Source organism: Pelodiscus sinensis, chromosome 2 (genome assembly GCF_049634645.1).
Source record: "Pelodiscus sinensis isolate JC-2024 chromosome 2, ASM4963464v1, whole genome shotgun sequence".
Classification (NCBI taxonomy): Eukaryota; Metazoa; Chordata; order Testudines; family Trionychidae; genus Pelodiscus; species Pelodiscus sinensis.
In genome coordinates, this window is record NC_134712.1 from 118,448,308 (window position 1) to 118,474,116 (window position 25,809).

General features: G+C 42.0%; 1 protein-coding gene across 5 annotated transcripts in view; it reads right to left on the minus strand.

The window, feature by feature from the left end:
* ZCCHC2 (zinc finger CCHC-type containing 2) overlaps positions 1-25,809 on the minus strand; it is an 86,377-nt gene that overhangs the window by 39,215 nt on the left and 21,353 nt on the right. For 3 of the 5 annotated variants that reach the window (XM_075921380.1, XM_075921377.1, XM_075921378.1), the window contains exons 4-8: positions 23,836-23,907; positions 20,248-20,360; positions 18,232-18,326; positions 9,098-9,199; positions 6,829-6,886 (exon numbers count right to left, since the gene is read on the minus strand). In XM_075921380.1, coding sequence (XP_075777495.1) covers positions 6,829-6,886; positions 9,098-9,199; positions 18,232-18,326; positions 20,248-20,360; positions 23,836-23,907 — 440 coding nt within the window. The remainder of the gene's footprint in view (positions 1-6,828; positions 6,887-9,097; positions 9,200-18,231; positions 18,327-20,247; positions 20,361-23,835; positions 23,908-25,809) is intronic. The other 2 variants (XM_006122892.4, XM_075921379.1) reach the window with 2 other exon arrangements.

Here is a 25,809-nt window from a genome sequence, read left to right on the forward strand (position 1 = left end):
AGGGGGGAAAGGGAAAGTTTACAATAGCAAGATTACTTCTGTCCGTCTTAGTTGCTGCAAGCAGGGAGAAGTTCAGACTTTTCCTCACTTCACAGAAACTAGCAGATTCTATATGTGAAAGATTATCTCTTCCATCAGCTTGTGGACAGAACACTTCAAATTTCAGATTGCTTCAAATCATGAAAGATGGACCCCTGCACCATTCCAACAACTGGGAAAAGAAAGGTGCTACTTTAAAAAAATTAACAGAATCTTCATATTATATACTCAATCGATTTCATTTAGCCTTAATTTATTATATCTATAGACAAGGTGTAGCATGGAACAATGATTTAGCTTCAAGAGTATTTAAAAAAAATAAAGGGAAATTTAGATAGAGAATGAGAATATGTATTAGCGATGTTAAAATAAGTTTATTTTTGTAAATGTTACACTGCAGAAATTTATAGAAGTTACATGTTTATATATGGCAGGCCAAGTGGGAGCTGGTAAGCTGGCTCCCCGTGAGCAGCAGCACACGGCGCAGGCAACTCCATGGGAGACTGTGTCTACCTGCCCTACCCTCCATTGCTGGCAGGTGGCTTCCCCCAGGGCATACTGGTTCCTGCCTGCCCCTTCCCCTGCTGCCTCTCTATCAGAGGCAATGGGGAAGAGGGATGGCTCGACAGGAGTTGGTACGTGTAGAAAGATGGCTTAAAAGCTGGCTCCCGGGGAGCTGCCTGCCTCCCTATGTGTAACCACAGAAACTTTCAGTGGTTACACCAGTACTTAAATGCATTTTAATATCCCTAATGGAGAGTGGAAAATTAGGACCTCTTACTCTGTACCAGGAGCCACAGAATTTAAGATACATATTCATTCTTATGCTAGACATTTTGCAGTTTCTGGTTTTGGTAGGTTTTTTGGGCAAGATACATGAAAATGTATACACAAATTATGAAGAACAAAGTAGCAGGCTATAAGGAAATTGCATATAGATTTTCTGGGAGAATTAAGCTTCTCTAAAAACCATTATAGCGCATACTTATAGCTTTTCTAAGATGAGTGACCAAAGTGGATGGCATTAAATGAGGGTATTGGAATAAGAAGCCCCACGGAAACTTGGTGGAAAGAGGATAATCAATAGTATTTGGGAAAAAAATTATATTATATTATATTGTATTATATTATATTATATTATATATAGACATCAATCCCCCGCCAAGATGACCTACTCTGTGAAAGAAAGCAGTCAAAATAACCAAAGTAAAGTAAAAGTCTAAAATAATCATTGTGTACCATAGAATCTCAATAGATAGAAATTCTATGCTTCATAGCAGATTGCCTATATGACCAGGACATTCAACAGTGAATGTGAAATACTGCTTTAGGCAAAAAGATATCCTGTAACAATGAAACTTAAATCCTATGAAGAAAAAAAGGAACAAACTCTGGCAAGTCAAATATAAGGCGGCAGATCATGAAAAAACTTCCAAGAGCAACTAGTTAGAGACGGAAAAAAAAAAAAAGTATATCTAAAGCAGGAATCCTGCCAAATAGTCCACGGGGCCACTGGATGATTGAGGTGCTAAAGGAAAACTCAAGGAAGATGAAGACAAATTAAATGAATTCTTTACGTTGGTCTTCACTGCAGAGGATGTCTGCATCATTTAGATGACAAAACTGAGGAACTGTCCCAGCTTGAAGTACAAATAGAAGAAACAGAAAAAATTGTAAAGTCACCAGGGCCAGGTGGTATTCACCAAAGAGATCTGAATGAATTAAAATATTAAAATTAAAGTAGTACAAACTACAGCATATAATCAAATACAGGTTGGACCTCCTTGGTCTGGCACCCTCAGGACCTGACCAGTCCCAGGGAAGGGTTATTTTCTCCTGTCACTGTCCCTCTCAGCCATGGTCTCGTTGCCAGCCTCCCAGCAAGCTTCCCCTGCCCCTCTACATGCAGGTCACCTGGCTCCACCTTGGGAGCCCCACTGCCCAACAGCTGGGCTCCCACCCTCACAGGGCAACACCGCTTGAGAGCCCCACTGCCTCCCAGTCTTAGTGGGCAGCTCTGCATGTGGCAGCGGGGCTGCCAGGCTCTTTGCTGCACCACTGGGCAAAAGCCCCATTCTTGGGTTCTTAGCTCTGCCACCAGGCAGCCCCATGTTAAGACTCCCAGCCCTGCTGGGCAGCTGCACTGCTTGGCAGTAGCAGGGCTGCTGGGCTCCTGGATGTGCAGCCAGGCAGCCCTGCTGCCTCCCAGTCTTGCTGGGCAGTTTTGCTGCTGAGCTCTATACCTGCTGATTCCCTCCTCCCCCCTCCCGCCCCAAGCTCTCCTGCAGTGTCACCACTAGGCAGCAGCCCTACTGCTGGACTCCCATTTTGCTGCCACAGAGCAGCCTTGCTACTAGGCTCTAGCCCTGCTATAGGGCTGCCAGTCACTACCTCTTCATCAAGACTCCCTGGTCCCGGGACATCTGTGGTTCTGCCAGACCAGGGATGTTGCTCGATCAGAGTGTCCCAGTTAAGAGAGGTTCAACCTGTAGCTTAAAAGAACCTTTCTACTGGGGACTGGAGGATAGATAACAAGACACTGAAGTTTAAAATGCTCTAAAGCAGCAATTCCCAACTCGCCTGCCTCCGCTACAGTAATGGTCACGCTTCCTAAAGAGGGCAGCCTTGCTCCGGGGAGTACAGGTGTACTATGGGGTGAAAAGGCAAAGGGATGTTGAGTGAGGGCATGGTGGGGTCACAGGGCAAAAGAGTGTTGCCACAGGCTGTCAAGGTCAGAGGTTAAAGGGTCAAAGGGCATGGGCGTAGGTCAAAGAATGTTAGGCGCTGGGGAGCAAAAAGCTGAAGTGGGGCTGAGGGAGGGCAGGGATTAGAAGTCAGAGGGCAAGAGGTTGTGGATAGCAGTGGGTCAGTGGTTATGTAGCCAGGTGCAGTGCATCTCATGCTTTGTCTCGGAGCAGCAGATCTGAGGACATCTGAGCAGGGTCGGGGGGGGGCCTCAGAGTTTATGGAACAGCCAGTTACAGGGTCAGTGGGACAGGATCAGGGTTTGGCACAACAGGCAGTCATGGAGTTTGGGAAGCAAGGGGCACTGGGGTAGTGGGGCAGGAGCGGGGAAAGGGAGGTTGTCAATTGAAGTCAGGGGTCTCTGGGACACAGCATGCCAAGGTTGATAGTGACAGCAGATGCAGGACAGGCTCCAGGCAAGACAGAGGTGGTTGACAAAAGTTGGCAGTAGGGGGTGTTGGGTAGTGGGAGATGGTGGGCACTGGGGTAACAGGCAAGACAGACTTGTGAGGTAATGGGGTTAGTGGGATATAGGGGGATCTCAGATGGGTTTGGCAGGTTTAATACAGACACAGAGTACCAGGTTAGCTGGACAGGGCCAGAGGATTCTGGAGTTGAAGGTAGAGGGATGTGCAGGGACAAGATGGGATAAGCATGTAGGTATTTTATTTGCATAATGAACAGGGCTCGACAACCTATTGAATCTACTTGCCCGTGGCGAGTAGATTTCAGCCCAACGCCCCATTACCGGCAGTGCGCGCATGTGCAATGTAGCTCTTGCACATGTGCAGTGCGGGGCTAGCAAGCGGCTTTCCCACGGTTCATCAAGCCCCGATAATAAATATGCACATTTGCAAATAAAATGTTACTGATTCGCTAAAAGTTTGTGAATGGGTTTACCATCTTTGGTATTAAAAAAGGTTAGGAACCACTGCTCAAAGCAATGATGGTCAAACAGGACTAGTGAGTAGGCCACGTGAGTGACCCTCCATCTCAGTGGGCTGCAAGACTGATATAAACAAGACAGTCTCCCGGGATAATAAGGTACTTTTGCTAACTGTGTTTGTGTACCTAGAATTTGTGGGATGTGCTGACTGAACCGTAACAGCATTGTTATTGGATAGAGGGCGTGAATGGCTCACAGTCAATGTTCTATGCAATCAGCATACACCTTACTTCACGTACACGTGCTTAAGGTATGTGTCACTTTAGTAATATCGGTAGGGAAAACTATGCAGACATAAACCAGTGGAATCTGGCAGCCCTGCACATAAGCAATAGTAAACAAAATGTCTTGTGGCCACACACAGAACTTTGATGGGCCACAGGTTGCCCACCATTGCTCTAAAGGTAATTCTGGCAATTACAGGCCAGCAAGTTGAACTTCAGTGCCAGGCAAATTGGTTGAAACTACAGGGAAGAATGGAATTAAACACACAGATGAACATGATATCCAGGGGTAGGGAGGGCAATCAACTTCACTTTTGTAAAGGGAAATCATGCCTCATCCATCTATTAGAATTCTTTGAGGGAGTAATGTGTGGACAACAGTGAGCCAGTTGATGTAGTATATTTGGACTTTCAGAAAACCTTTGACAAGTTTCCTCATCAAAGGCCTTGAAGAACAGTGAACTTATGGGATAAGGGAAGGCCCTCTTATGCATCAGTAACTGGTTAAAAAGATAGTAAGCCACTATCTTATGTACTAGGTGATTCCTACTGCCCCGTGCTGTTGTAACTTTGTGTGCACCCCAGTTTCCCTGGGCACTGCACTGGTGTACAGCTGGAGATGGCTCTTACTGAGGGGAAGGCTGCCCCATCTTAGCATGTATAGAACATCAGCACAGGTTATCTTGTAACCTGAGCCTGGGTGGGGGGGAGCAACCAGGTGACACTTTGTCCAGGGAATCTGAACAAATGAGGGGGCGGAGCTGCCTCCAAGCTAGGGGATAAGTTGCTGGGTGTGTGACCTCTTTGAGCTGGTGGAGGATACAGGAAGGGGGCCAGTGTGCTGGCCCTGAGTCCCCCTCTTCCCAAGTTGGAGTGTACTGTCTGTTTCTGGTTCCTGTGTTAAACAAATCTGTGCTACACTGTGTCCCTGACAACGAATAAACCTTCTGTTCTACTTGCTGGCTGCAAGTCACATCTGGCTGTGTACACTGAGTGCAGGGCCCAGAGATTCCCCACACTCCTGAACAACAGGGTTCCCCTCAGGATCTGCACTGCCACTTAAAGCATACAACATATTCGTAAATAAGCTAGGCAAAGAGTAACAGTGAAGTGGCAAAGTGTGCAAATAATAGCTATCTTGATTAATTATATAAGTCCAAAGTAGACTGAGGCTCCTTTGTAACTCTGCACAATACTGGGTGACAAAACGACACATGAAATTCAGTATTGAGAAATGCAAAATAATGCACCTCGGAGTCATGGAATCAAAATTAACTGTTACCTTCAAAAAAAGATCTTGAAGTTACCATGGATAGTTCTCTGAAAATATCAAATCTGTGTGCAGTTAATGTTAGAAACCATTAGGAAAGGGACACCTATAGCTCAAATACTGTGTGCAGCTCTAGTCACCCTCATATAAAAACAGTACTATAATTGGGGAAAAAATAGAACATTAACAAAAATTATTATGGGTATGGAACTGCTTAATTATTATTAAGGAGAAATTAGAAAGACTGGGACAGTTCAGCTTGGAAAAAAGAGACTATTAAGGAGAGAAGGGATACAATAGATGTCTAATATTATGAAGGTTCAAACAAGATGCATTTAACCCTTCGCATAATACAAAAAAAGAGGTTATTTAATGAAATGTATAGGCAGGTTTAAAACAAACAGAAAAAAGTATAACTTTACATAATGCAGTCAACCTATGGAACTCATTAGCAGGGCATGTTGTGAAGGTCAAAAATACAACTGTATTAAAAAAAAAAAAATCAAAGATGAGTTCATGGAGGAGAATAGCTCCAGCAATATCTTATTAGCCAAGATGGCCAGGAATGCAATTCTATGTTTCAGGTGTCCCTAAATCTTTAACTGACTGAAGCTGTGACTGGACAAGTGGGGATGAATCACTCAATTGTTCTCTTCATTTCCTCTAAAGCATCTGGCATTGGCAGAACTGGAAGACCAAATACTGGGCTAGATAGACCACTGACCTTATACAGTAGGGCCATTCTTTCAACAAATACCCTCTGCAAAATTTCTGGACAGGCTTACTGTTAGCCTTCTTCATTAATAATTCAAGGACTAAAATATACATGGGAAAGCATATTTAAGATTTGTTTCAACTGGGTTGGCAATAAAGAGAGTCAATTTACAATGGACCATAAACTAAGTAAAGACTTCAATGCTTCAGCTGATGGACAACTGTAGAAAGCTAGTAACGATTTCCTCCATAGGAAAAATTTGAGAAGCCACACGGGAGGGAAGATTCAATAATATGAAGAATTACTGAAAACTGGGGATGGGTGTATGGTGTATGTAAATATTCAATAGGTGATTATCTACTGTACACCAGAAAAGTTATTAACCCTTTCTGCTGAACACAGTTGGCAACTACTGGGCAAAGACCTATTCTTGGAGAAAAATAAAGCTAGCTTGGGGTAACAATGTTCTGTATTCTTCCTGGATAACAATGCCATTTTTTTTGCAAGACAGTCCGAAAATTCTTCAGAACTAGCTAATCAGCTTTTAAATCTGATTTCCAAGGCTTAATACCCAAAAACATGGATTACCTTTGGAAAAGAAGTTTATGGAGTTACCTGTCATACATGTTAGACAGCTACATGAAAACAAAGAACAAAAGAAAAAACCCATACTTCAGTGAGAATTTTCCAGGGATGTCTCCCAACTGAACTCCTCCTTAAAATGTGTTAAGACAACGTAACACACAGAACAGTAAGGTATACGACACTCTGAAAACACCCTGATCCAAAAAGAAACTTGCATGCTCCTGAAGTTTCAAGTAACTAATACATATGGATTTAAGTTTACTTTCAAGTCAGACATACCAGTTTTCTAAACCTTAATACCTACTTGGCAACAGGACTTGTCCCATTATGTTTTTTATGGACTGATGTGTGCTGCATTACATCTGGGGAAAAAAGAAAACAAATCAGCAATTCCAACAGCAACAATTGTTTCTATTAAGTCAAATCAGGAAAATAATCCCTACAGTAAATGTTCGACTATTTCACTGAATGTTTGGGTAATAACAGGAGAACGACAAAGGCTACTGAAGACAAAGATCCTAGTATTGGCAACATGATCCACAAAAGTGGAACCTGTACACTTTCACAGAAGGCCAGTCAAGTTCACAAACAATGCATGGAAGCAGGGTCAGTTGACATGGACAAGATAGGTAGGAGTGGGGACCTTCATACCCTGTTTCACAGAAAAGATATAAAATAGCAAAAAGCACCGGGAAAGAAGCATACTTTTCATAAACAATTGGGATTATTTCTCAAAAGACAAATCATAGGTGCTTTGGTTTTGTCAAAATGTTGCTAGATTTCTCTCAATGGGATAGAAAAAAAAAATCAGCCAAATTGAAAGGGAGAATGGAAATCCATTTCCTTTCTCCAAAAGCTGGATATTGCCACAGAAGATTAATCAGGTACAAGTAAATTGTAATCTATTGAATTATTAAATTTCTGCATTGATAGAATTTACTCAGAACTTTACAAATAAGATGCGGAAAAAATCAATTTTTATTTTTTTGGGCAGTAAACCTTGTCTTTTTACCTCTCTGAAGTACTGTATATTTATTACACTGCCAAAAATAAAATTTCCCCAGTCTCACTGCTGATTATCTTTGGCTTCCACGTAACATCTTTTGACCCCAGGCTATCATTTCCCTGAACTCCCTTAAAAATGCAAGTCAGAACAAGATCAAAATAGAGATAGGGATTATTTAGAAAGTACAAAGTTTAAAAGCATCCCCAAAGTTTATTCAAATGGCACTAAGCATGCACTGAAATGCGTTTGAAATTTAAAAGTTGAAAAAACTTCATTTAAGCACAATGTGAAAAGAACAATTTGAACCATTTTCAAACATTCCAGAGTTTTCTTAGTGTTTTTTTAATTTTAAGAGAGAGCATAATGGGCAGCATTTTCTTTCCAAAAGAGAACAAAGCCTTCTTGAATTACATATAGTTGTCCAGTGGTAAAACATTGTCTCTGCCTTGAAGGCAACCAAATTTGACACAAGTCAACCAACACTGGCATGTACAGTACAGAATCTTAAGAATCATACATTTTGCTAATGCATTGCAACACCACACAACCAGAAGATCAATAGGATAAAACATCTCCTAACAGGACCCTGTCCAAATAGCTTGCTGGACACAACTGGGTGGTAAAAACAAGAGATCCTTTGAAAAATAGTTATGTTATGTTACCATGGTATTATGATGAAATAGCTAAAATTAAAAGATTGTAACATTTCTACTAAAGAAGCAAGCAACCTATCGTGAGCTCTCTTGAAACTGGAGGTTTAAACAGGAATTTAGTCTTCAGATGTCTTTAGCAGCTGCTGCTGCCTTTTTTACATTTGACAAGAGATTCAGAAAAGTTGCATTCAGAAGTACATCACATTCTACCTTGCATTTCTGTCATCTTACGCTATATACTAGTGAAGAGTATGGTTTAACACTTCTTTGCTTTGCATGCCCTCCTTCACATATCAAAAAGGTCAAACTTGTCTACAGCTCAAATGATGCAAAACTGGCTTGACATTCCTTTCAAGATGAGAGGACATATCTACTGGGCTAATACCATAAACAATTCTGAAGGGATGTATGTGAGAAGTACCAGTCCTTATCCAGATGCTAACAGTGATTTTAATTGTTCTGAACTGGACACATGCTACAGATGTGCAGCTCTGATATAAAAATAGAGGAATTAAGAATTTCCATGTAAAGAGGATCTTCATGTTTAAGATATTTTACACAAGTGTCAACTATATAAAACTGAATACCATACTCAACATTTAACCTGGTCATTAAAAAAAGTTTTAAAAAGCACACACAAGAGGAAGTCACAAGTATCTTTGCATCCTAACAAACCCCACAACTCTTCCTGGCTGCTCAACCCTGCTTCTAAGCAACTCAAAAAGCAAACATGCCTCCAAAGCCTTCCTATTCACAAATATAATGACCATATTAAGTTACTGAAAGTGTGCAATAACAAATAAAATTTATATAGCCACTTTCATCTGAAGTCCTCTGTATTTTACAAGAGGTAGAAGTCAAATACGTAATTTCTATGACTGTAAGCCTGACAAAATTTTACTCATAAAAATAACCTTTGGGTATATGAATACCTTCCTCCTGACTTGAAGCCTCTGAACTGTCCTCCTTGAAGTGTTCTGCTGCCTTAGCTGTCTTCAAAGAGGGTTGTAAGTTACCTGCAGAGAATAAGTTTTATGTAGTTTTCTAGGGAGTTACAGTAAGTCATTCAGGGTAAAAAGTTAGCTTCTCAGTACAGAAAACTAGAAGCTAGGTTAAGGAAAAAATGATAAATTGGGCTCATGCCAACTTAAAGATACCATCTTAATTTTAGCTAATTAAATAGCAGTTAGATATACCATTAGAGCCAAAAATACATAAGACAGATGTGCCAAATGCAAGGACGCGGGACACATCATGACAACATTAAGAAAGTCAGTAACAGTAACCCTGTGCAGTAACGATTCTTTGAGATGTGCCCTCCCGTCCGTGAGTGCGCCACTGTTGGTGTTGGGCTCGTCCCAGTGCTGCAGATCAGAGGTTTTTCCAGCAGTATCTAGTCAGGCCACACGTTTGGAAAGGGGGAGAGGGCCGCATGTACGGCCCAACTCACCGATTTTTCTTTGTGTACAGTGGAACTTGTCTCTATCTGTGAGGATATTGTATAATGTCTTAAAGGTGTGGCTGGAAGACAATGTAGCTGCTGCGCAGATATCCTTAAGAGGGACTCCCCTCAGAACAGTTACAGTAGCTATGGCCCATGTAGAATGCACTCTCGGAGGTGTAGGAAGTGATGTTTTGCAATGAGTAACATTGGGGAATACATGATGTAATTATTTTGGAAATATGCTGTGACGATAATGATGTATGCCAAGAGCATCCCACAAGGGAGAGAAATAATGTTTGATTTGTGGAAAGGCCGTGTACGATCTAAATAGAATGATAATGCCCTGCGGACATCCGGGGTATGTAATAACCCCTCCTCTCGAGAAGCATGAGGCTTTGGCTAAAAGGTAGGGAGGACAATGAGTTCGTTAATGAGAAATTCTGAGCATACTTTAGGTAGAAAGGAGAGATAGGGTCAGAGGACTACTCTGTCTTTATGAAACATGGTGGAAGGTGGTGATGCCGTGAGAGCAGTAATTTCACTTAGCAATCTTATCAGCAAGACGAATATTAAAAACACCATCTTTGCTGTTAATAGGGGCAGCAAGCATGAGACCAAGGGATCAACTGGAGGTCTAGTTAGTGTGTTGAGCATGAAGTCCAGATCCCACATGCGGGCTACACATCTGTGTGAAGGATTAAGGTTATGCAGCCCTCTAAGAAGTCTGATAGGATGCACAAATATCAAAAACCTATCCATCAGAGGATGGAAAGCTGCCAGTACAGCATGATGTACTTTGAGGGAGGAAAATGATAGACCGTGATCTCTTTCAGACGCATAATGTAATCCAAGATCACATGAAGGGGAATGGCAGTCCACTGAGCACCAATGTTGATGCACCATGCTACAAAGTGGTTCCACTTCTGAAGGTAGGTATTGCACAGTCTTTCTTCTACTCTGAATCAGGACACTTCTCACTTGCTGCAAACATATCTTTTCGATCTTCAAGAGTCAGAGAGAAACCATGCCATCAGGTGTACCGTTTGTGTTGGGGGGGTGGACAAACCTGCCTGCCTTTGGAGACAGGCGGTCTTTCCAACTTGGAAGGGGGTTAAAAGGAGGTCGATGAGACATCTGATAAAGACAAGGAAACCAAGTCTGTCTGGCCAAGGCACCAGCTATAAGGATGACTAGGGCACCATCCACCTCGATCTTCCTGATGACTCTGGGTATAAGAGTAGAGGGAATGCGTAATAGAGGCGAGCCTCCCATGTGATAAGGAAGGCGTTTCCCAGAGACCCTGGCCCTATCCCCATCCTGGAATAATATTGGGGACACTTGGAATTCTGGTATGTTGCAAAAAGATCTACCACTGGAAATCTCCATCAACGAATCAGGGCATGCAGGACATCTGTATGAAGTTTCCATTAATTGTCTAGAGAAATGATGGCTTAGAGCATCTTCAGCTGCATTGCTGACCCCCCCCCCCCCTCAACCCAGGAGGTACGATGCAACGCGATTGATGTTGTTGCAGATGCACCAATTCAATAGGTGTACCGCCTCTACAGAGGGATGGAGAACGGGCACACACGTTGGCAATAGACATAAATCATAGTGGTGATGTTGTCTGAGAATATGCATTGCAGAGATGCAAATGTACTGGACAAAATATTTGCAAGCATTGCTCACCACATGGAACTCTAGGAGGTTGATTTGCCAGTAGGATTCGTGAGCTAACCATCTGCCCTAACCGCAGTGACCCTGCATGTGTGCATCCCACCCGAGGAGGGAAGCATCTGTAGCGATTTGTATAGAGGGCTGTGGCTGGAATGGAACACCTGCAAGGAGGTTGCTTGGATTCACCATCACTGAAGGAGACACGAACCTTCATAGGGACAGTTACCTGCTTATGTGGGTGCTGCCTGAATGGGATGTAAACTGAGGACAGCCAATGCCAGAGACAGAGAAAGTGCAGATGTGCATATGGGACATACGTTGTGGCAGCCATATGGCCCATGAGCCAAAGAGGTTAATACAGTCACAGCAGGGCTGGACATTAAGATCGCAATAAAGCTTCTTATGGCTTCGAAACGTGGGGTGGGGAGATGTGCTCTTGCTGTCGTGGAATCCAGACAAGCTCCTATGAACTCTAGAGACTGTGCAGGACATAGGGTGGATTTTTGTTCCTTTACGATGAGGCCAAGAGATCTGAAAAGCCTTTTGGTAAAAAGGATTAAGTCCCATGTCGTTTGTTGAGGTGGACCATGTATAAGACAGTTGTGGAGGCAGGGAAAATTCATGCTACCGTCACGACTTAAGCACCACAGTGAGTGGCTTTGAGAAGACTCTAGGGACAGAAGAAACTCTGAAAGGCAGGACTTGATGTTCCGGGATGACCGTAAAATGGAGGAAATGTCTTGGGAGGTGGGCATACGGTTACATGAAAATAAGCATCTTGCAGGTCAAGAGCTGCAAACCAATCTCCTTTGTCTAGTGCTGGAATAATGGATGTGAGCATGATTATTTTGAATCATTGTTTGTGGAGATATTTATTTAAACAGCACAGATCAAGAATGGGTCTCCAACCTTCAGTTCTCTTCTCCGTGAGAAAGTAATTTGAGTAAAATCCCCTGCCCCAATATTGCTCGGGCACGGTCTCTGTGGCACCTATTATCCACCTCTTGACATAGAAGTGACTTGTGAGGGGGTCCCTGAAGGGGGATGGGGGAACTGATAAGTGGAACAGAATATTTGCATTTTATGATCCCTAGGACCCAACAGTCTGTAGTTATTGCTGCCCATTAGTTATAAAAAGGGCACAGACAATAATAGAAAATTGCATGATCGTGAGGCACTGGTGGAGATGCTGCATTAGCTCAGTCAGCTTAGTGTTATTATCAAAGTCATGATTGGCAAGTAATTTGCTATACGAAGTTGTAATGTGGATGACAAATTTTTCTGCCAAATAAATCCAGGCGCTTGTCATGATTGGATGATTTATATTTTGGATTCTTGGACCTTTGGTTTGCAACATCTACAACCAGAGAACTGGGTTGCGGGTGGAGGAATAAAAAGCCCATGCCTCTTGATGGAACAAAGTATTTTCTGCCAGAGCACTTAGTGGGGAGAGCTGAGACTGGTGTCTGCCAGACCTTGTCCGCTGCCTCCATAATGGCTTTGTCAATTAGTAGTCCATTTGTGTTTCTGCAGATGGCTGTAGGTTTTTTTTTTTTTTTTTTTTTTTTTAAGTGTGTTGCTTTTCTTGCACCTCAGATAGCATGACCTCTTGACTAGTGGCATCCCTCTTGAAAAGTTCTTGAAATTGTTTTAAGGAGATGTATTGACTGGGATGACCGCCTCGTCTGGTGAGGAAGAGTTTTTAATCCATCAGAGAGGTTCCCAAACATTCAATGTCAACGCCATCAATAATCTGTCCCTCTTTGGTCTCCAAATCCTCTGTTGGAGGAGGACTATGAATGTGAGTCTAGTACCAATCTGTGGGTAGGTGTTGATGGTGCCATCAGTTAATGTCTGCATGGTGTCCAGTGCCTACATATGGAGACCACCGTGATGAGTAGTGAGGGAAGTAAGACCAATCCAGATGCCACAGAGGCTGGTGAGAATACTCTGGTCGATCCCCTTCAAGAGGGTGTAATTGATCTGACTGGGGAGGAGTGTTGGGAGAAAAACCACTCTTGTGATTGTCGTCGTATTCACTGTCGTATGAAATGACCAGTGGTCTTGGTGAACAGGAGGATGCCAGGATGGGAACCAAAGAGGCTGTCTGTGGGAGACCTTGTGCAGTGATCTCGAACATGTCCTCAACATCAACACATAACAACCGTGCTTCTGAGCAGAGCGGTGGCAAACAGAGGAATGCTCCAGCATGCCAATGAACGTGGTGCCAGTGGGGAAGGCACCAGTTCCGGGCTGGGAGAGACAGGCAAGTCTCAGGTTGACTTTGCTTTGGCCTTTATTGGTGCTGGCATTTTGCTCAGCACCTGTGGCACAGGCAATGCTGGGATCTTGTCTGGTTCCCAGACTTCTGGGGTCTTCCGTGCTGACACTAGTGCCGCGGACATTGGAATTTGCGGTTTCGGTTCAGTGATTGATGCAGCACAGGATGCCCGGTTCATCTCCCATGCTGACTCTGGGAGGTAGGGGGTGGGCCAGAAATACTCTTTTTCACAGGCATCTTACATGAAGGTGAACCTGTCAGTTTCTTCTGTTTAATGGGGGTCTCCTGCTGAGTACTCCACCCCTTAGCTGTTTGATAAGACTCTGGAGCCTCAAATAGCAACATCCTGAGTCTGAGCTCTGTCTTTCCAGGCCCTGGCTGTAACAATGCACATATTTCTGCTGAACATATGCTTCACCCAAGCAGTGAATACTGTGGATGTAATAGTATAGTTGATTAACTGATAAGCAAAAGCTTATCAGTTAATACTAGAGACTACATATATGCCCCCCCGCCAGTGAATTTTTTAGCAGGCTGGCCAGCAGCCTGGCTCAGTTCTGGCTTGCACCAGGTCTGGGAGCTCTGAACACCCCCAGACAGGGGCTGCTGCCAGCCCACGCTGCTGCCTCTGTATTAGAGGAAGCAGCACAGGGTAACAGGCAACTGGTCCACAAGGGGAAAGGTTTTTTAAATTTGCTTCCATTCCGGACCAGCTCCCATCTGGTGCCCCACACTGCTGCCTTTGATACAGAGGCAGCAGCACAAAGATGCAGGGAGTGGGGCCAGAGTGCACTGGTTGCCGGCTCCATCCCCCAGGAACTATAGAATAGTCGAGTAACCAATAAGGATTCATGAGGTTAATCGACTATACAATTAAGCAATATTTAACATCCCTAGCAAATACATGACCCATGGCCATCTAGAGCAGGCATAGGGTCACGACACTTGTTGCACTTAACCCAGGAGAGCCAAGCATTTTTTTGGAAGTGTTCTTCCTTCTCTCTTTTTTGACTCAGAGTTGTCTACTTGATTCTTGTATGTTATAGTAGACTCTTGTAATCTCTGTGCCTATTCTGTAGACAATGCTTTCTTATTTTCTCTCCGTCTTCTGAAAGGGCTGCTGGCAGGCCCAGTTTCACTATGCTGCCTCATGACAGCGTTGACGCAATAACTATTTACATGAGAAATAAGTCTTATTTTTTTAAAGTAAAAAGTGGAAGTAAGGAACAACAAGAACTTTAAGTGCAAACTAAATTCTTATCTACAGGTACTCAAAAGGGAGGAGGGAACTGGACTCTGTCTGTGACCAAGGGCAGTACAGAAAAAAAAAAACCACACCTAAGGGGAGTTGGGCCATGCATGTGAACTCCAAATGCGCAAACAGCAAATGCTCCCCCTTGCTGTACATGCGTGACCTGACTAGATACTGCTGGAAAAGTCTCCGATCTACGGCACCAGGACGAGTCTGACACCAACAGCGGAGAGCACCCATGGGGACACTAGTTGAAGAAGTTGTATTTCTTTGCAATTCTAACACTTTCAACTCCAACTATGACACATTAACATGAACTATACCAGTAACACACTCAGGACAAAACCTTTCCAGGACCAGCAATTTTGAGACAAAGAGTGAACAAGTGCGCCATTTTAAAACTGTTGCACAGTTTTAAGATTAGTTTTAATCTTCTTCACACACTTTAAAATCTAAGACCATCCCTGACAGGTTTCACCTAACGTGCTTTTAATCTCCAATGACAGAGATCCCACAACCTCCCTAGGCAATTTCAATGGCTCACCCCCATGTTTAACCATTTATTTAGTGGTTAACTTTGCTATAGTTGCTTCTCTAGTCTGCAGAGGGAGGTGTGGGGTGTGTGCTGTGATACCAGGGCTTCTATATCATGTTGCCAACTTTTCCCAGGCCAGCACTAAAAATTTCCCAAATCTGATGAAAAATTCCCAGATTTTTTATGTTATAGTTATAAAGGCTATTTTATGTTTAGTTAATTCATTGGTTTTCCTAATAATTATATATCCAAATAAAAGTAAACTCAAAATATGACAATAAATTTTGATGATTACAGGATGCTCCCTATAATTAAAAATATAGTTTTATTAAAGCTGAACTTTTCAGCCAAAAATAATTATTTTTTATATATCCACATATCCTTAATTACTTCATGGATGGTATTTCATAAAATGAAAGAATAATAAAACAATTATTTTACTCCTGCAAGATAAAATCAGTGCAGTATACACTTCAGTTATATACGATAAAGAAACTGGTCATATATAAAACGTTTGTTTCATATAAAATGAACAGAATATTTAATACATAATACTGAACTATCACGATGAGTTTTACTCATCAGATAAGTCATGACTTGACTCCTCTCTAGAAATGTTATCACCATCATTAATATTTTTATCAGTCTGACCTCCAGTTTTTCTGGCATATTCGTACATATTTTTATTATGTAAACTTAAATGCTTCTTTGTAATTACAAAACTAGAACTTTTTGTTTTTGCTTTAAAAGCTGATCTGAGAATTACACTAGAATTAAGTGTTTTAGTTTTCATACTACTCCTTTTCTTAGTTTTCATGTCTGTAACCATTGAAAAAATTCTCACATTCTGCATTTGAATGTGACATGCTAAAACCTTTTGAGCTAGTTTACAAATGTTTGAAAACGTAAATAATCTGGAACATCTAACACCAGTTCCGGCTTCAGGGCAACTGCATTCAGCCCTGCCGCCATATATAGTAGAGCTGCACAGCACATGACGGAGGGTAAAAGTCATGTGACAATGTTGACCAATTGAGAGCTGTTTTTGATAAATTTGAATCATCCACAAATTTTTATTTCAAAGGAACGACAAATGAACAGAAATTTTAATTTCATTGAAAATTTCCCAGGATTTAACAATTTCAAGAAGATTCCCAATTTCCCATTTGGACACATTTTACTCAAAAATTCCCAGAATTCTGGAAATTTCCCAGGATATAGAAGCACTGTGTGACACTTAACCAAAACTCAGAGCTAGCAGTCCATCTCATCGCTGGTGCCCTGGCAGCCCATGTGACTGCTCACAGAATGGTTACCCATCAATTTCTTTATCCGCCGTATGTGGCTCCATTTTATTTACCATACAAAATCTGCCTTGAACACAAATTTCCCTCATACTTTTATGGTATTTATCCCTATAGAAAACAGGAATACTTTATAAACATTTTATCTTCAAAACAGCTGTGCGATGCAAGATATATAGTTACCCCACTGTAGAGTGGGCACGGGGGTCATCTAAGGCAGGGATTCAGGCCCAGGTTGTCAAACACATCCACTATTTTGAACATCTGAAGTGCTATAAGCACTGCTCCTATTGACTTCAGTTGCAAATGCTCACCACTTCTGTGAGCCACAGCACGGTGTCCGAGATATTGCACCCAGAACAATCACCACTAAATTTCGGTTTATGCAACTTGCTTCGCAAAGGAACTATGAAAAGGGTAGCAATAGAATCCATTTCACAGCAGCTTCCTTAAGCAGAAAACTACCCTTTTGCATCCTACAGTAACCTGCCTCATTTGCAACTTAACTTCAAACATTTGCAACAACTGATTTAGTAATCTTACAGAGACTTCCAACTCCCAAAACACAAACATGGCCCACCTCATGCACTTAGTGCAGCAGGGTGTCCTTCGGAAAAAGAAATGATCATATTATTAGGCTGTACCCTAATACATTTGCATCAGAGGGCCAACTGTCCTGCATGACCAACCTATGCTGCATAAAAGATTTCCCACGAGGGAAATCTACTGTAAGATTCATATCTCTGTTGGGTGGGAGCCCAAAAGAGACTCTGGGCAAGATCCAACACCTTTTGGAGATCAGTTTGCCCCAACATTTACAAAGTACATAGCTGGTACAAATCCTGCTTTAAGCACCAAGCATCTACAAAAACATGAGGAACAGAGATAAGAAGTTGCAGCTTATCCAAAATCAACCCAGTTGAATCCATAATTGGTCTGTTGGAAATTTGTGAAGGTGTTTATCATTCACTTTACAGGGCTGATAAACATGATAGCAGCCTTGTTACAGAAGGATTCAGGGAGGGTAGTAAAGACGATGTGCAAATTAATAGTTAACAAGAAGCTAATATGCTCCCCACACGCATTGCAGTTCTACAAATATATGGGAAGGTCTGCACAGGCAAAAAGTCTGCACATTGCAGTTTTCAGTCTAGCATGGGAGAAAAAATAATTCTCCCCCCAAAAAGTCAGAAACAAACATTGACTGATATGACCCAAAGCAAGAAGTCTGATTCAATTTTGTCCACCTCCACTAGTTCTATTGATGGAGGGGAAGCCAGGCCATAAACAGAAGGTGGTTTTATTGGGTACCCAAAATCAGGAAGCCCCAAATTGCTGCATATACCTAATCAGCGTTGCAAGCCTGATTAAAAACCTCAAAGAAAGCAAAGACTATTCTACAGAATCTTCCATCTCATTCGATATTTGTTCCAATTGTAGAAGTGGCCTCACTCTTGAGAATACGAAGTTCATCAAAAGTATAAAGTTAACTGAATGGCAGGAAGGAAGTCTTACAGCTTATTCATATTATACAAAACATTTAGAAACTGCTTACTGTGAGTATGCAAAGATTCTGATGAAATTGATTGGAAGAAGTTGTACACTCTCTGATTCTGCAGAAAAGCTTGTGATGTATTTGAAAATAGCTGCCTGAAATGAAATAAAAGTTACAGTTACTTTAACACACTGTTTTTTAAATGCTAAACCACAAGTCAATTAAAACCAGCCTAAATTAGACATGGAACTTAAGCTTAACACTTAAATTTGGCATAGATAATATAAAATGGCCCATCATTGTCTTTTGGACTAGTACAGTGTTGCTTCAGTACATGAAGATATAAATTGGTCTACTAAAAAAAGTTCAGGAGGTCTGAATTTCAAATTTAATTAAGAATAAGGACTGTATTTTCAAAATCATTCAGTGTTCATCTACATTTGCTTCCACTGAGTCAGTGACTAGACTATGAGCCTTCAAATGGGTTAGGGCCAACATCAAGTACTTTGAAAATCCCACCCCAGTTTTTTGTTACTGAAAAGTATTACCCAATTCCATTTTTCCAGAAAACTATACTTTTCATTGTTGAAAAACTTCAAGTTGTGTCACATTTAACACACCAAAAAATTTAATGATCCTGCAGTGACATCACAAGGGGAAATAAAGTTAGTTTAATTTAACCTGGAACCACAAAAACCAAAACACCATTATCATATGGTTAATGCATGGCATCACAGGATATTTAGCAATATAGTATGGAAATGTGCTTAAGATGCCCAAATAATACATTTGGATGTAAGAGTAACCTTAAAAGAATGTCATGCCTTTGTAATTATTTCATAACCATGCAGTAGTGCCTTCCTATCATGCTATTAGCCTTAAAATATATGCACTTTCTAAAACAGAGTTTAGGTCGGAGAGTGTGTATGTCTTGAATTTTCTATTAAAACCAATTTGGATGATTTGGGACTATCAAATTCTGCACATAGATAACCAACTGAATTCCATAAGTGCACATTACTACTCTTATCCACTCTTCCAAGCAGTGTGGTCACGCACTGCCTCTTATCTTATATGGAACTATTAGCCCTTTGATATACAGCAACAATAGGCAAGCTAGGCTAGTAAGTGGGCTGCTCGAGTGGCACTCCATCCAAGCGAGCCACGAAATCATCTTAACCAAGAGTCTCCTAAGATAGGATAGCTTTGCTAACTGCACTTGTGTGCCTAGAACTTGGAGCATTCCAGCGTTCCCTCTAATTTTTTCCTTCCATGTGTGAAATAAATATTGTTTTGTACACCTAGGCATGTGCGGACGTGTATCACCAATAGAAACACATGCTGCCAGCTGTAGTTGCTTGCCAGCATTTGAATCTTCTTGGGTGGCCACCCAAGCACTCAGTTTATAGGGAACAAGCAGTTAGAACAAGCAGGAGCTTAGCAGTTAGAGCTATCGACTTGTCGCATCACCCCCCACCTCTGCAATATTAAGAGACAGAGGAGTCAGTGTGCAAAGACGTCTGCTCACCAGACCTCTGTAATGCAGAGCAGCAGCAGGGGAGTTTATGCTGGGATCTACAAGCCAGACTGAGCACTGTAATGGCGATCCTTATCAACAAATTGAGTAGTTGATTATTTAAAAAAAAAAAAAAAGTCTAGTGACTACTTAATTAGGAAAGTAACCACATTTTAACATCCTTAGTCTGGAAACCTCTACAGATTTCAAAATGAAGTTCTGCAGTACATGTTCACAAAAGATTTGAGAAGGAGGGAAGAAAGCAAAGACAAAATGGGATCTTTGTGGCAGGGAATAAAGACAGACTGAACATTGGTGGAGGGAAAGAAATGCTTATTTGACCTGTAAAATAGGAATCAATTTTTTTTCTTCAATGTTAAAGGGAGGAAAAAAAGTAAATCAGACAAGGAAATGGAGAAACTTTATATAATAAGATACGAGGCACACGTGGAAACCTCCATATCTCCTTATACTTTTCTGAAGAAGTAGAGAGCTCCTGAAAAATCTTAGAGAATGCTGTGCAGTTAACAGCTCACTTGACAGACTGCTCAGTTGGTTACCTTAATATTGGCTCTAGATCTGGGTGCCGCCGTTCTTCTTTCTTCTGGAAACCCTGATTTAGTGCTCGTAAAATGGTCTTGTCAAACGCTTCAGAAGACAGTTCCTTTGGAAGCTGGTGAAAATGTCCCAAATATGAGTTATGCATTTGTATATTCAAAGTCTTGACAACAGTATTCTTTTATACATGTAATTACCGTACTCTTTACCAACCAGCACCGAGCTTGGATTTGCTATTTTTAAAACCGATCTCATTGCTCTAGAAGTATGCACCATGGTTAATAGCAAAATAATGTTAGAGAAGTGTGAATACTAAAGTGTCTGAGGCTGATCAGAAATTCCAATCTAGTTGGAAAAAATTCTGTTAATCTTCACACTAAAGCTTCTAAATTACATACTTTGGTAAGAAAGTATGAGAGAGATTGAGAATAAGCTTAAGTAAAATAAATAAAAAGAACAGTGTTTTTTCAATTGGAGAAATGCTAGTAGTTCAATATCAATTTTCAAAATTTAACTCAATGGTAACACTCAGCTTTTAATATCTACTTAAATCAATTATAATCAATGGGTTATATAGTTTACAAAGAAGCAATTGTCTGTCAGTAGCATCCCCTGGCACATTTGAAGACACTGGAGTCAGAGTGCTAGCTAGGAACTGCAAGTTGTTCACTGGACAGGAATTAAGTACCTGCATTAATACAAAGTGTCATATGAGAAGTTTTCAATGCCTGTAATGAGTTCTTTCTCTGAATTGCTCTAGGACAGGGATGGGAAACTTTTTATGGATTGGGGGCTGCTGACCTACAAAAAAAGTCAGTTGGGGACCATGCACTCAGAAGAGAGAAGTAAAGAGAGATGCTCCTGACGGAGAAGCAGACACTTCCCACATACCCCTTGCACACCAGAGCCAAGGGGGGCCCAGTCTATTAGATTTTGTTTCAGCCCCATGGGCGGGTGGCAAGGAGGCTGGGGCACCAGCATGGGCTCTCCAATGCTGAGCCTTGGTGGCCGGATCCAGGCACATTCGGCCTCTGGGCCTGAGGTTCCCCACCCCTGCTCTAGTACAAGAGGACCTAGAGATATTAAAAGAGATATCAAATACAAAAGCTGCAACCTGGAGTATGTGTATAGGAAAGTTACTTCCAGTAACTGTGCACTCACACTGTTACTGTGAGATGCACAAGTAGAGCAATGTAAACTAAAAGCAGTGCCCTGTCCTGCCAGATGTTATTCCACATGCTTTGAATCAAAAGGATAGAAGAGGAAAGCAATAGAAATCTCTTCAATTAAGCTGACCTGTTGTAGGCTAGATGAAGCCATTAATCATAACCCTGACATAGGTATTGGTCATGTCACAACCATCAGATCTTCCCCTACCAGAAAAATATTCATTTTGCAACAGACTTTCAGGGATCATGCCAGTACCACTGATTCTGGCTGAATTAGGTCGGCCAGGATGTGGACCCTCCCTATCAAAGGATGTAATATCACTACAACTATCCTGTGGCTCATGACAGAGCCACTACCTCCTTGCACCACATTGATGAGCCAAGTGATTGGCCAGCACCATAATGGTAAAATACTGTGGTTAATAGGGAAGGATTCACACCAGCCAAGTCTGCAATCTGGACCAGGTTCATACATACACCAACTAAATTCATACCTACTGTGTTCTTAAGGGCTAAATCTCCAAGCTTAGCTTTGCATCTGGAAGCAGACAAACAGGTATATCAGGGTATCCCTATTTATCACTTGAGAGGCTACTGGAAAGCTGAGAAACATCTTAGAACCCTTCACATTTTTCATGAATCCAGAAGACTCTCAAATGAAAAAGTGTACAACAGTAAAAAGTCTGGAACTCTATGCTGTGCAAGAAGGGCTTTTCACTATGAAATTAAAATCTTAAGTCCCCTTTTAGAGTAGTAAAGCTCCACCAACATGATAATTCCTATGCAACGGAGTCCATCAAGATGCTCTTTGTATAAAGGTACATGTACCACAATTTTACTATTACCCTCTTAATTAACATCAGAAGCTATTAGAGACAAGTTCTTGTTAATGCTTGGAATCACTGGAAGGGGTGCTTTGTTTTTACAAAACAGATTCCCTAGGGTAGTCCCAACCTAAGAATAGCTTCTGAGGAATGGATACAGAACACTGTTGCTAGAATGATGGTACTATTTTAACCCAGTTTACAGGACAATTAATATGCAGCATAAATATCCACTAGTTTATTCACATTTTCTGAGTTCCTCAGAGAAGAGGACTGCATTTATCCTTATAACACAGAATATAAAAAGGTTTGGTATTCTTGGCTTTGCATCAGTAATTAAGAAATTTTCTTATAGCAACACTAACTGTGTTAGCAACTTCAGGGAGTAGCCAACTTAGTTTGTACAGGATAAACTTTGCCCCTTGTTTCCCTGTCCCCTTTCTTTCCTTCCCCCCTCTCCCTTGTCCCCTATTTATTTTGGGTCTGCACATTCTAAACTCAAAACTCCAGTCATCTGAAGTGGGCTGTGCCCACAAAAGCTCATACTACCATCTACATGTTTTGTTAGTCTATAAAGTGCTACCAGACCATTTGTTGTTGTTAGTTAGCATCCATGTAGCACAGGCCTTCACAACATGCGGCCTGCAGGGGCTCACTGTGCGGCCTGTGATGACTACGGGTGGCATGGCCTCATCCAATCCACCAGCTGGGCGGAGGAGTGGAGTGCCACCGGGGAGGGGGAAGTGCGGCGATTCTCGTCACCGGGTTGCCTGCATGCAGCTCCAGTGGGAGGAGGCGGGGCGTGAGCCAGAGGGCAGGACACCGTCAGACACCAGGACGCTGTCGTGACATGGTGTCGTGATATCACAGCCGGCAACTGCCAGATTCAAGAAGGCTCCAGCAGCCCCGCAAACTGGAAGGCAGAAGCCAGGTAGGGTAGGGGAAGGGGCTTGTGCTGAGGGAAGGGAGGCAGGTCAGGAGAAAGGGGAAGGCACCAAGGGGCAGGGTGCAGGAAACACAAATGCCAGGGGGTCAAGTGGAAACAATGAGGAAAAGGGCAGGAGGGGAGCTGTCAGTGGGAGGGGGGACAGGGTGATGCTGGGAGAGAAGAGGGTAAGGGCATTGGGAGCCTTATATTGTTCAGGCCTGATTTTTAATTGAAAAATTCTTAATAAAGTATCACTCCCCCTAAAACCTACCCTTGCGGCCCGCAGCTGTTTTCTTTGGAGTAATATGGCCCTCACCGCTTTCCAAGTTGTGCAGGCCTGATGTAGTACATGTAGCAATGTCCAGTGTTAAGCTCTAAGCTCCACTGTGAACATAAATAAATCCAGCTTTGCAGTTATGACACTTAGAACTTTGGTTAGCAAGGCTAGCAAGATTAGTCTCCCATCTTATGCCAACCAAGGGCCTTATCTTGTAGACCTGCTTAGACAGGATGGTCAACATACCTTGGAAAATAATATATCACAATAGAATGAACATTCCTTTAAATAGAATGGCTAATAAGAGCCAGAATCATCTAGTAATGCCATACCCCATGAAATTGCAGCATGATGTACAGTACTGTGAAGATTGCTTACACGTGAATACATACTTTTAGTAGGAATTCCTGCAGCTCCTGGTGTGTTTTTGTTACACATGTTATGGAAAGATCAGACCAGGTTACCTGATAGCAGGAGATAGAAAAAAAAATTAGATAATGTTTCTTTACTTGTATCATACTATTCAATTATGTTTAGTACATCTACAGAACTATCCATTTCAAACTGGCATACAAATACCAACTGCAATTAAGTATTATTAACCATTTTGGCAAAATAAAGGTAGTAAGAGCTACATTTTCAAAAAGACTCCAAGTTGACCCAGCCACTGATCAGGTCCTTACGGTGATGAACCAGAGAATTTGCTGAACTACAGGAGGTCAATATCGTAGTGAGTAAGGATGTTAGCATGTAGTCATTTACACAAGCCTAGGCTTATCAGTTAATTATCAGTAAAATTAACTACATGCCCCCACCCCCTTTGCTACTTCTGTATCAGAGGCAGCAAGGGAGAGGAAGGGGGAGCTGGCTCCCGTGGAGCCGTCTGCCCCTGTTTGTGCTGCCTCCCACCCGAGCACTGCCAAGTCCTTTGGAGCCACCTGTCCCTCCCCAGAGCTGACAGAGAAGCAGCAGCATGGGTGCTGTATGTGGGGGGAGGGGGCAGACAGGAACCGGTACATGCGGGAAGCAGCTTTCAAGCCAGTTCCCCATGTTTATTGACTCCCCTCCTGCAGAGATGCGTGCCCCTGGCACTGCTGCCTCCTTATCAGAGGCAGCAGGGGGAGAAGAACGTGTGGCAGCTGGTGCTCATGGGGAGCAGACTTAAAAGCCGGCTCCCTGAGAGCACCAACTCCCACTCCATGAACATGTAACCGCTAAAATTTCCAGCTGTTACACATTAACATAGATAACTGTCAGTTAACATCTCTAGTAGTGAGTTGGTCTCTATTTCACCAAGGCAAATAAATAAAACAGCACTTGCAATGCTGCTCAATAAGGTACGACTATTGACAGACCCTATATATGCCTATGCATAGGCAAAGATTATCAGCTCTTCATAAAACTGTTCGTGCTGTTACACAATTTTACTGTATTGGAACAAAGAAAAAAGTAGCTAAAGGGTTTAAAAAAAGCATGCTTCCACTGTTTGCTGGTCTCTTAGGATTTAGTGATTATGTAGCTCTAAATTACAACACAGAACACAGAGCCAGGACTGGTAGCTATAAATAAAACTTTATGGGACTGCAGGAAACTGACCATACCCATGACAACTGACAAACTTAAATCATGTTGCCAGACCAGAGGTTCAACTTGTACTAACTTTGGATGCACTCTACAAACACAACTCAGACATCATTTCTGGAGGAACAAGCACCAATAATTTCAAGTGAAATCCATCATCTCTAGTGTGCCCAGGAATGCTAGGGCAAAGGGGAAGGAGATGGGAATCTACCTGGGCACACAAGACTTGCAGACTCCTGAAAATTTAGGCCTAAATCACTCAGAGGCTACCCAACTAATTACTAGATGCAGTCTTAGCGCTCAGTAATTACTAGTTCCAGGCATAAGAACAGCAAACCACACTGCTTCTTTAGAGGAGAAGACTCATTGTCAGGCATACAAAGTTTAGTTCCACTATTCTTGCTTAGGAAGTCAAACCATCTATTAACGTACTCTAGTTGTATTATATATTAGCTATTTCAAAGTTAGAGTTTTAAAGTTTTAATGTTTAAAAAAACATACAAGACATGGCTGTAGGATGCAACATAAGTATGCCTCAAGAAGTACTATGAAATTAGAGTAGGCCCCAAATTCTGGTATGTGTTTATACATTGAAATCAGTGCTTCTCCACGCTTTGCTGCACTAGTCCAAAATGTGATCAGCAAAATAAAGCCTCTAAATATTTACTTTAAGTGAAGAGTAAATTATTTTCCACTCCTCTGCTAAGTTCAGTTCCATTTCTTGGGTTCAAACCTAACCTTAGAAGATCGTATACATCACAAAGTAGAGCTGATAGCTCAAAGAG